At 34.8% G+C, this 12,441-nt stretch overlaps 1 protein-coding gene across 11 annotated transcripts in view; it reads left to right on the top strand.

Moving 5' to 3' along the window:
- The window catches only part of LOC134473610 (tRNA (cytosine(72)-C(5))-methyltransferase NSUN6-like), a 46,660-nt gene that overhangs the window by 7,739 nt on the left and 26,480 nt on the right, over nt 1-12,441 (top strand). For 10 of the 11 annotated variants that reach the window (XR_010043931.1, XR_010043933.1, XR_010043932.1 and 7 more), the window contains exons 4-5: nt 10,865-10,974; nt 11,303-11,456. Coding sequence is in view for 8 of the 11 variants with exons in the window: in XM_063238580.1 (XP_063094650.1) it covers nt 10,865-10,974; nt 11,303-11,456 (264 nt within the window). In the remaining 3 variants the exon portion in view is untranslated. Of the gene's footprint in view, nt 1-10,864; nt 10,989-11,302; nt 11,457-12,441 lie in introns of all 11 variants that reach the window. The other variant, XM_063238586.1, reaches the window with a different exon arrangement.

The raw sequence follows: 12,441 nt of genomic DNA, 5'->3' as shown, positions 1-12,441 counted from the left end.
GAAGACAAGGAGTGGGCTCCAGTACCTTGAGCATAGTACATTTTAGACCTAAATAATGCAGTGATTAGTATTTTTTCCACTTTCTGAAAAGTTTTATTTCGTGTTTACTTGTATTTCTTATGAGATTTCAATTCTAAATTAAAACTTTTGAGATGCAACGAAACTACGAAGGAACATATTTTCTACTTTCATAGGTAAAGTGTGCCGAAGCTTTTGTTTATAATACATTGATTATGTTAAATTACTGTGCACCAGATACTGTTATACTCATTTATATATTGGTAAGGCATATACTTAAAATAAAAAATACACTTTCATATTTTAATGGAAGTTTTGTATCTAAGGAGCAATTTAAAGTTCCTAATTATGCTGTACGATTTTTTAAATTTAAAAGAATTATAATAAATATAAACATTTACATTTTGTTAAAGTTGTAGTCAGCAATAGCAAAATGATTTAAGAAATTATGATTTATCCATTATGCAATATTTTATGACCTTTACAATGAATTAAATATTCAATTAAGATGTTCATGATCTGTTAAGTACCCAAAGCAAATTACTGTACTTAAGGTAATTATAATCTTTTCATTAGATACAACTACGTGTTTACATTTATATGTGGAAAAAGTTTGGAAACTACAACACACCCAGCTATTAACAGTGGTTAACTGTGAGGGGGTTCAATTGAACAAAAGGGGATAAATCACAAGGAATATTGATTTCTAACATTATTGTTTTTGTCTTTTAGTGTAAGCATGTATTATTTTTGTAATCATCGATTTTGTAGGTTTTTTCTTTTTTTTTTACTTTAAACAGAATAAAACACAACAAAGCAAACCAAAACAAAACAGAACAAAGTAGAGCAGAGTAAAACAATGCAGGTAACACAGGATTTCAGAAAAAGACAGCAGGAAATGAACAGTGGCTACCATGATGTCTCTTGTTTTCTTCAAAATGGCCGTCCATACCTTCATACATGTTGGAATCAAATAATTGAAAACAGATTAAAGCCATTCAAAACCCAAGAAAAAGGCATTATTGGCTTTTGAATCAAAAATGATAGGAAGTCATCAATGGCCACCATGGTATCTCATTTTCTATCATAGTTGTTCATACTATTACACATACTAAAATCAATTCTTGTAAACCCTTTAGGTGAAATTATAGGCATATACATACACATCTATCTTTTCTATATTAGAGGAAAAAACAAAACAACAAATGAATAACTATATCTAAGGGCCAAAACAATAATAATGTAGGCTTTCAAAACAAATTAGTAGGAACACAACAGTTTTTGTTGTTTTGCATAGTTATCTTCATAACTTTTATTTGAATTACCAGATACAGTCATGCAAAATTGATCTAATCCTATGGATGTTATCTGTTTGTTCCAAGAACTAATAGAATTAGTAGTACAATATCTTAGTAATCGTAAGTATATATATGAATTTAGCTTACTTTGTTTCTGTTCCTCCTTTTCTCTTTTTCCCTATGTTATTTTTACCTCTTTGAGCAGTTTCTTACCCTTTTTCAATATTTATTAAAGACTCTGTATCTTATTTACTCTTTCAGTTTCTTATACTAGGGAGACAATACAGGATATACACAAGTGAGTCAGGTTTATTTCACTTACGAGGATGGTCTCAAGTTGCATCCATTTACTTATAAAAGCCTCAATGTGATCTTTCTTTTTAGCTGAGTAGTAATCCATTGTATAAAAATACCACATCTTTTTTATCCATTCTTCAGTTGATGGGCATTTGGGTTGTTTCCAAGATTTGGCTGTTACAGATTGTGCTGCTATAAACATCACTATGATACGGTGTTTTCAGTTCTTCTTGGAATATGCCCAGAAGTGGAATAGCTACGTCAAACGGGACCTCTTGTAGGCTTTTTCTATTAGTTTTCATATGGCGTACACACTGTAAAATGAAAACCTCCATAATACACAGTTTTTTTTGTTTTTTAATCGGTACTGGGGATCAAACTCATGACCGCTTGCTTGCAAGGCAGGTGCTTATGCCGCTGAGCTAAATCTCCAGCCCCTCCTAATATATACAGTTTGATGAGTTTTGCCAAATAAATGATGTTGGCTAACCATGGGCTATAACCTAAGATTACAGAGCATTTATGTCAGCTCAGAAAATTCTCTTGTACCCTGCTTCCTTCCCAGGAAACTGATATTCTGGTTTCTGTCATGTCTTTTGAACCAATGAGCTGGCTAGAGAGGATCACAATCACAAGTGTTTTAAGGTTATGTACCTGATGAGGAGGCATAGTTGTAGTTGATGAAGTTTAAAATTTGGCCTCTTCTCAGTCTCTCAAATCTCTTTTATTCTTTACTTTTATACAGATTTTTTTGTATAATTACACAGTTAATTGGGTTTTTTCCTTCTTTATAAAATGAAGACAAATTTGTTCAAAAATTAGAATTTTACATAAGCATGAAAGTATTGTATTTCCTATCAGTCTTCCTCGTTCTGCTTCTGTAAGCATTGAATTTGAATTCTCATAGTCTTTGGGTTTTTACCTGCACACATTCAAGTGTGCATTCATTTGTACACATTTTTAGAAAATAATTTAAAAATCAAGAATAGTTCATGTTGATCTTTGCTTGTTGCCTATAATTTTTCATAGTTTGTATAACACTATTTCATTCTAGCTACATAAATAGTATATTTGATCAATGAGATGTTTCAATGTATAAAACTGTATTGATACACACATTGCTTTCTCTCATTTTCATTATTGCCAAAACTGTTGACGTGTATATCTGTGGTCTCGTGTAAGCATGTTCGCAGAGTAAATGAGTACAACAGGGAAACGTGCTTAAAGTCTGTGCTTGTTTTAGTCATGGACTCATTCAGAAGTGGCTCATTTGTCAGTAATACCTACATTGTCTGTGTTCTCTGTGCTTTTCTTGTCTCTAAGATGGAGTTTAAAAACACTTCCTAGTTTCAAGATTTTGTGAGTTTAGAATAGTGAATGGCACATTATAGATACTCAGTAAATCTCAGCAATTGATACCTCTCCCTGCTTCTGGATAATGCTTTCCATTATCCTTTATTTTCTGAACTCTACAAGTTCACACTTTTTAATTTTTTTCTTCTTATACCCTTTTTGGAAGCCTTGTAGTTTCTTTGAAAATACAATGAGACATTTGAAAATTTTCCTATTTTGTACATTTTTTATCTGCCTTTGGTTTATTTTATTTTTTGTACTGTATACATAGGGTCCCTGTTAAATGTTGAACACATCCTTGGTGCTTTTCACTCACTACTGGAAATATTTGCACCTTGATTCACAGTTTGCTCAAGAACTAGACAGAATGGGCTGGGTAAAGAGCACACCTCTACAGCTGATGATACATGTTTTCTCAGAGTACTTTTAGTAGATCTTTTCCTGTAGCATACCTTCTGTGCTGGTGAGCACAGGTGATAAAATTGAACATCTTGGTGAAGGTTTCTTGTTTACACTACATTGTACCATGAACCACTCTTCCAGTTAATACAGACATTCTTTAATGGGAGGGCTAGTACTGCTACTAGCTTGTTAAATAAATTGTTTATTAAATAATGAATTGTGTATAGTGCGTATATTACAATATTTAGAACAACAAAACAGTCAAAGGAACCTCCAACTTGAAGACTTTGCTTTCATTTGCATAATTCTTGACATGCAGCATTGTGATGTGTAACATAAAACTATATATAGTACTACACGGTACAGGGAGCAAAATTAGTATTGTATAAATATGGTGTGCTGTACAAAACAGACATTTGAGGCTCTATAGACAAGATGTACAGAACTGTACCGAAAAAGATGGATCATAGCTCCCAATATTCATTAAACAAGCAGATCATTAAACGAGGAATATCTAGGGGGTGTCCTCCTGTCATCTAAATTCCCCAACACTAATGAAGGGCCAATCTTTCAAAGGGTAGCAATTTAGGCTCGCTTTTCTTTTGTTGTTGTTGAGTTTTCTTCTTTGTTGTTGTTCTGGTCATTTTTTGAGACATGGTCTCATTAAATACTTTAGGGTGATTCTCCTGACTCAGCTATCCCTGGGTGCTAGGATTACAGACATATGCCACCAGGCCTAGAAAAACCTGGTATATTATCTCTTTTCTGCACAATTGTCCATTCCAGATTTCATTCTTTGCTGTCTTTTCTCCCCCCTGGTACTGGGAATCAAACTCAAGACCTCGCATTTGCCAGGCAGGTGCAATGCCACTGAGCTATATCCCTGGCTCCTCTCCTAACTTTCTTAAAATGTCACAAAACCTATTTTTAAATTTATGCTGTGTATAAGATGCAAGAGTTAGGCCAGGGATTTAGCTTGGGTGGTATAAGCACCTGCCTGGCAAGCATGAGGTCCTGAGTTCAATCCCTGGTACCAAAAGAAAAAAGAAAAAAAAAAAGGATGCAAGAGTCTTAAAAGAAAATGAGACACAGTTGATCAGCCTAAAGGCAGGGATTTTTGGTACAAGTCACAGTGTTATGATTGCCATAGCAGAAGTATAAATTAAATACCAGTGGAGCATAGAATAAGAAGGACCAAGTACACAGAAATTCGTAAAGATTTTTTCTAAGCAGACATTCTCTTAGTTGAATGGAAGGATGAATAGAAATTAAGCTAATAGGGTAAGGTGGGCAGAGTTATGTGAAGTAGAGAGAAGGTGTAAGTGAAAATAACAAAAATTTAAAAGTGGTGGTTATGACCAAAGTGATCAAAGTTAGCAGCTGAATTAGTTTTCAGAAGGATGAGTGAAAGTTTAGACTGTGGAAGTTGGGAGAGGTAGACTGTGAGATATAAAGGAAAATAAAGGGCTTTTAAAAACTAAGGAATCCCCCTCCTGGGTAATACATGAATCATAGTTTTATTAAATGATGATTGGACCTGTATTTTAGAAATATATTGGTAATAGTTACTCATTAGTGGGTTGTAAAGTTAACTTAATGGTCTTTAATGATCATTTTCTAAAGCAAGTCAAATATTTTATGTTATTACAATTCACGTAGAGAAAGTATTGTTTCAAGGGAATGTTTGTTACAGATAGATGTATGTCCACACACATGTCCATATAGTGGATCATGGTATTAAATGAGTTTGTTACATCAGGATACAGTCAAAATTTCAACTTTTTTACAGAAGATAAATTATAGAACTAGAGGCAAGTTATGAAGCTTTTTCTCTCTTTTGGTTTCAATATAGTCCACTAAACTAGATAACCTGAAAATGTTCCTATTTTGTATACTAAGGAATGCTAAATAAACTATAAAAATGCATAGCTGAGTGATTAAAAAGTAAGTGAATTATTTAGGCATTAGAAATGAATAACCAAAAAACAGTAATAAGCATGTGAATTGATACTAGGGGGTGGGGTATTAGAAAGGAGGTCGCTGGTTGGTTTTCTAAATTTCTAGTCTTTTATTTTAATAACAAGTGTTATACAAGGGTTGAGAAGTGTCTGTCAATGTAAAGGTGTCGTGAGGAAGTGTCTCTCGGGGTTGAAAAAAAATAATTGTAAGAACTCAGAATAGTGATTCTGTACATCATACAGGTGTTAATTCCAAACTCTTGCTACTCAAATGATCTTGAAACTTACAGTCTAGGAAACTGACATAAAGATTTAGTCCCATGAAATACTTGAGGTACTTGGCACAAGCCTAGCAAAACCATCCTGGAGTGGTAAACTTCTCCTTTCCTCCTCTCTCTTCCCCCTTCCCTTTTTAGTTCCCCCTCTCTTCCCTCTTTTCTTTCCTCTCTCTTGTTCCACCCTTCCTTCTTTCACTTCTTCTTTCTTTCTTTTCTTGTTTTTTGGAGACAGAATACACAGCCTAGGTTGCCCTTGAACTTGAAGTCCACTTGCTTCAGGTTCCCAAGTACAAACATTTGTCACTATGCACTTTGAATCCAAGCTACACACTTTCTCATTTGTTAAGAGAAATCAAATCACCAAGAGTGAAAATCAGCATGTACAATAAATTACAGAGGTAGATTTCTCCCAAAACATAAACAAATAGAGCTCTCTGGTAGTAGCCATACATCAGTTTTCTTAAATGATTAAAGACCTGAGAGGAGAAAAGGTAGAACTGATACAGAATTTATGGAAATAAAAAAGGCATTAAAATTAAAAATATTCCACAAGTTAAACTAGACCCAAATTATAGTTACTGAATTTGTTGATAACCCAGGAAATTATTTAGAATGCAGCAGAGAAAAAAATACAAAAATAAAAATCACATAGTGGAAAGAAGTTTCTTCACATTTCTAATGAGTGCCACTTATAGAATACAAATATTGGAGGGAAAACAGTAGTAAAACAATGTGATGATTAAGTATTTTCCAGGATTGTTAGAACTACTAATGTTAGAACTACAGGTCTCAAAGCAAAACAATCCATATAGTGATACTTCAGAGTGAAGCTGCAGAACACTAGAGGTGGAAGGAAAATCTGGAAACCAATCAAGGTAAAAGGAACAAAGTGTGCTTTGTAATTGATTAAGAGATGATGCAAGTCTGATGTCAGAGAATGGGCCCAGGAGGCTGTCAGAAGGGGAAAGCATGGCCTAGTGACTCATGGAGTGTCTACTTTTAGGAATTAGGGCTTGAAGATTGTGCTGGGTATCATTCTCGCTTTTCGCTTCTCTAAAAGTATCCCTGAGACTAATTTATAAAGAAGAAATTCTGCATAGTTTTGGTGGTGAAAAAGCCCAGCATCAAGGTATAGGCACTGGTGACAGCTTTCTTGCTGTGTCCTCCAGTGGTGGAGCATATAAAGTCAAGAAGGAGGGCACACATTTCTGAAAGCCCTTTTTGTAGCAGCATTAATTCATTGTGAGCTCTCTGGTAGTGGCCATAAATCAGTTTTCTTAAATGATTAAAAATGTAAAAATAATTTTCTCCCCTAAATACCTCCTAAAAGCAACATCCCATTATTGTTGCATGGGGGATTAAGTTTCCAATCCATGCATTTTGGCAGATACCATTAGACCATAGCTCTAAGACTTCTTATTTGCTGTCTCAGTAGATAATACTGCCTTATTAAGAATTAGGCCGGACTTTACCTTAAAATCAGGCACATTGCTTATCACTGCTCCTATTCAATATAGTACTGGAAATACTAGCCAGAGCAATTAGACAAGAGAGAGAAATAAAAGGGGTAAAAATAGGAAAAGAGGAAGTTAAATTATCATTATTTGCAGATGACATGATACTCTACATAGAAGACCCCCAAAACTCCATTGAAAGACTCCTAGATATAATAAATTAAGCAGTGTAGCTGGATACAAAATCAGTGCTCAGAAGTCAACAGCGTTTCTATACACTAACAACAAAATTACGGAGAGAGAAATAAGAGAAGCCACACCCTTCACACTAGCATCCAAAAAAATGAAATACTTAGGAATTAATCTCACGAAAGAAATAAAAGATCTATACAGGGAAAACTAAAATACCCTGAAAAAAAGAAATCAAAGAAAATCTCAGAAAATGGAAGGACATCCCTTGTTCATGGACAGGGAGAATAAATATTGTGAAAATGGCCATTCTCCCAAAACTGTTACACAGATTCAATGCAATCCCAGTGAAAATACCATCAACATACCTCAAAGACCTAGAGAAATCATTCCTAAAATTCATCTTTCACCAGAAGAGACGTAGAATAGTGAAGGCAACTATAAGCAGCAAAGGCAAGGCAGGAGGCATCAAAATCCCTGACTTGAAATTATACTACAAAGCTACTATAATAAAATCAACATGGTACTGGAATCAAAATAGATCTGAAGATCAATGGAATAGAAGTTACAACCACAACTACCAACCTATTCAACCACTTTATCTTTGATAAAGGGGCCAAACATGTTCACTGGAAAAACAACAGTCTCTTTTATAAATGGTGCTGGAAAAACTGGCTCTCCATATGCCAAAAATTAAAACTAGACCCATGCCTATCACCATATTCTGAACTAAAATCTAAATGGGCCAAAGATCTGAATATTAAAACAGAAACACTAAATCTTTTGGAAGACAAAGTAGGTAAACATCTTAAAGACATAGGGGTAGGTAGAGAATTCATGAACAGGAATCAAACCGTACAGGAACTACTTCCCAGAATCAGTAACTGGGATCACATCTTATTAAAAAGTTTCTGCATAAAAAGTTTCTGCATGTCAAAAGAAATCTCCAGCATAGTGAAAAGAAAACCCACAAACTGGGAAAAAATCTTAGTGAACTGTCCCTCAGACAAAGCACTTCTGTCTAAAACACATAAAAATTTAAAAAAAATCAAATCCCCGAAACTCCCAGTCCAAAAGTGGGCATCTGAGATGAATACACAGTTCTCAGATGAAGAAATACAAATGGCAAATACATGAAAAAAGGTTCATCGTTAGTCATTAGAGAAATGCAAATTTAAACAACACTGAGATTCCATCTACTTCTGAAAGAATGGCCAAGATCAAGAAAACTACCAACAAATGCTGGAGAGGCTGTGGGGAAAAAGGAACTCTCCTGCACTGTTGGTGGGAGTGCAGACTGGTGCAACCACTATGGAGGTCAGTCTGGAGATTCTTCATAAATCTGGGATTGGAAGTCCCATTTGACCCAGCTATTTCACTTCTGGGCATATTCCCAGAAGAACTAAAAGCATCATACCACAGTAATATATGTGCACCCATGTTTATAGCAGCACAATTTGTAATTAGCCAGATCTTAGAAACAACCTAAATGTCCATCAACTGAGGAATGGATAAAAAAGATGTGGTATTTCTGTACAATAGAGTACTACTCAGCTATTAAGAATGATCACATTGAGATATTTACTAATAAATAGGGGCAACTTGAGACCATACTCATAAGGGAAATAAGTCAAACTCGTGTATAAATACTGTAGTCTCTTTAGTGTAAGAAATACTAAGAGTACATAAGAATTTAGGGTAATCATGACTCCCCATTGCATTGTTTTGAAGCCTTATAATAATTGCAGTTGGTAGTGCATTTGTCCTGGTTTTTGATTTTATTATCTGCGATGGTATGAACAGCTAGTTTGAGAGAAACAAGCCATTATTTTGTTTTGTTTTGTTTTTGTCTTTTTCGTTTTTATCGGTACCAGGGATCGAACTCATGACTGCCTGCTTGCAAGGCAGGTGCTTATGCCACTAAGCTAAATCCCCAGCCCCCGAAACAAGCCATTATAATAGCCAGTACTGATATAATATCATCTTACTCTGAAGTCCTACCATGCTCTTGCTCTTGTGTTTCCATTGGCTCTATCATGTTGCACTTTATTGGATTATATTACGTGTGAAAGTATAAACAAATTTCCTATGGAAAATGAGATAATATAGTAGCCATTGTTTGTTTTCTGTTATTTGGTTCTGAAAACCCTGTAATACTCTCATTCTCTTGAATGTTTTTATACTATTTTGTTATGTTTGATACTATTGTATATGAAGTTTTACTCAACTATTTCAAAGAAACATCGTGGTAGTTACTGTTAATTACGGGTTGTCTTCTGATGAAATACTGTTTTGCTTACATTGTTCTGTTCTGATCTGCTCTGTTATTTCCTGTTTTGTCTTAATCTCTTTAAAATAAAAATAAAAAAGAATTAGGCCAGAGATATAGGTCAGCGGCACAAGTGCTTGTGTGGCAAGTGTGAGATTCTAAGTTCGATTCCTCCTACCAAAAAGAAAGAAAGTAAGAAAGGAAGGAAGGAAAACAATTGGAAATATACAATGAAAAGTTTTAGGGTCATTCCAAGGATTTGAAAGAGAAAAAGTGAATACTGTTTCAGACTTGTCAAGTAACGGTGGAGCATCGATGTGTAGCTACTTGCGAGTAGCTAGAAATGCTAGTCTAGAGTTTAGAAGACTAAACATAGACTTTGTGCTTTTTTTTTTTTTTAATGCTACTCAAACTTGCAGGTTCAGGTGATCCTCTTGCTTCATCCTCCAGAGTAGCTGGGAGGCGTGTGGCACATGCCAGCTCCATGAGTTATATTTTAAATGGTTATTGAAATTGTGGATTGCTTAGAGGTAAAGTAGTACAAAGTGAGGAAAGACAGTGACATGTTTTAGAACTTGGAGGATTGTAGGCACTAAGCCACAAAGAAATTTTCAATGGCCTATTTTGCATCTTGAAGAAGTAGGCAAAGAGCCACAGCAGTACATGCTTACAGTCCCAACCCTGATGGAGGTTGAGACAAGGTCACAAGACCACCTGCACAAATGAGCGAGATCCTGTAGCAGAATAAAAAATTTAAAATGGCTGTGGGTGTGGTTTAGTGCCAAAGTCCTGGTCCCTACTGTCTTAAAAAAAAAAAAAAGAAAGACAGAAAAGCAGCAGTGTGAATGGATGGGCCCAGGAACGTCCTGCATACCATAAAGTTGTGAAGTTGATTGAGATTTGATAATTGGACATCGTGAAAGAAAATGGAACACAGTTGATTCATAATTTATCATGTAACAATTTATCACTATAGCAATATTTTTAATACCTTGTGTATTGTACTCTTTTAGTCTTTGAAAGCAACAGAAGGTCATTTTCCTCCTATGCTATTCTAGGACAAGTAATGCTTGTTCAGTGATTAACCAATTTCTTGTGCCACTCGCCTGCCTTCCCCCAGATGGACCTCTTTGGAAGTTTTCTTCTTTCAAGTGCCCATTCTCCCTTCTTTCCTCCCCTTTTATAACTATTCTTCTACACCCCCTTTTTTTTCAGCTTTCTTTTCCTTATTTATTCATGACAATTCAGACTAATAATATTTTTATAGAGTTTATTTTGAAACTTTGAAAAAGTTTATAGCCAAAGGAAGACTCTTACTTTGTTAAATAATTTCTCTTTTCTTAACTAGAAAGAACATAAAAAAGCAGCAGTGTGAAGCTGTTGTGGGGGCGCAGTGTGGCAATGCAGTGTTGCGAGGAGCCCACGTGTATGTTCCAGGAATTGTGTCAGCTTCGAGCTGTAAGTACTGTAAGGTAAATGGTTCTCTAAAATTCTCGTGTATTATTGAATAGGAAGTTCATTTTATTTTACTGAGATGCTTTTCAGTTTTTGAAAAGGTATTTTCCAAGCTTTGCATTTAATATCACCAATAAGGACTTAATCTGATAAGGATGAACAAATTAGGTATGCATGTAAAGTTTTCTGTAATGTGTTTTTGCTCATAGATTAATGAGCAAGCCTGACGTGCTCATCCACTATTGATGTTCTTAGAGATTCCCATTCTACTTAGAGACTACTATCCTGCCAAAGAGCAGATCACTGTAACATGATTTTCTCCTTTCCTTAGTTATGAAAGCTGGAGATGTTATTTCTGTGTACTCCGATATTAAAGGGAAATGTAAGAAAGGAGCCAGAGAGTTTGATGGAACAAAAGTGTTTCTTGGAAATGGAATTTCTGCACGAAGCCGCAAAGAAATCTTCAGTGGCCTATGCGAACTGAAGTAAGTCACTGGGTGTTATGGGAGAAACAAACATGCTTTCTATGTATCAAGATTATTAAAAATAATGTAAACATTATCTGGTTGCATTGTATGAATACGTCTTTAATGTTAATTCAATAGGAAAATATTTTATCCATAGTTCCATGATTTTTGGAAAAAATCTTACTATTTTAAAAAGGGTGAAAGATGAGACTAAAAGTCCAATTAAGACTAGTCATAATGTAATTATTAAATGATTTTACTTGTCCTTTTGAATTTTAATGATTTGAAAATTTTTATGTCTTTGAAGAACATTGAAGCTTATCTTGATAGAAAATGAATTAGATGACTCATCTAGATCTGTTTAACATTTTAGTCAGAAAAATTTATAATTTTAATGTAATTTATAATTTTAATGTAAATTAAAAATATTTGTACCAGAAAACCAACACTCATAATGTTTGGATTTATTCAATCCAAAATAAAGATACAATTACTTCTAAATTACCTCTAGCCACTTGTGGCTCTGAATAAATTCATAGATAAACTAGGTTCATATTTTACTTGTGTTAGGAATGCTGTAGACAGCACCAGTGCTCCAGGGTTAACAACCTACAAAACCATGTCAATTTGTCTGTCCAGAACTGGACTAGAACCCTGGTCACTTTCCCATGTTGCAGAGGTTTTTCTGTATGTTTCAAATTAATTCTTCTAAAGAAACAGAACATTGAATGGAGAGCAATGAGATTAGGATAGAAGAAATAAAACTAAGTAGAAAGGAGACTGGGAAGTTGAGATTTTAAAATTCTACTTTTAAGAAAAACTGTGGCTTCCAGACAAGCTGTTTTCCTGCTTCTGGAGGCCACTCTAGTTTATGTCACCCTCCTTCCATCCTAATTTAATGTTAAATTTCTAAAGGCCCTTTATAATAACCTGTCCCCAGACACTAGGTACTTCTGCAAATCGCCCTGTCCTCCAACCCAAAAAGCAGCTGCTTTGGAGACAG

Source organism: Cavia porcellus, unplaced genomic scaffold (genome assembly GCF_034190915.1).
Source record: "Cavia porcellus strain 051 isolate PalLab524CR breed Dunkin Hartley unplaced genomic scaffold, mCavPor4.1 scaffold_27, whole genome shotgun sequence".
NCBI classification, from domain to species: Eukaryota; Metazoa; Chordata; class Mammalia; order Rodentia; family Caviidae; genus Cavia; species Cavia porcellus.
Note: the sequence above shows the minus strand (reverse complement) of the source record. Positions and strands in the feature narration are given on the sequence as shown.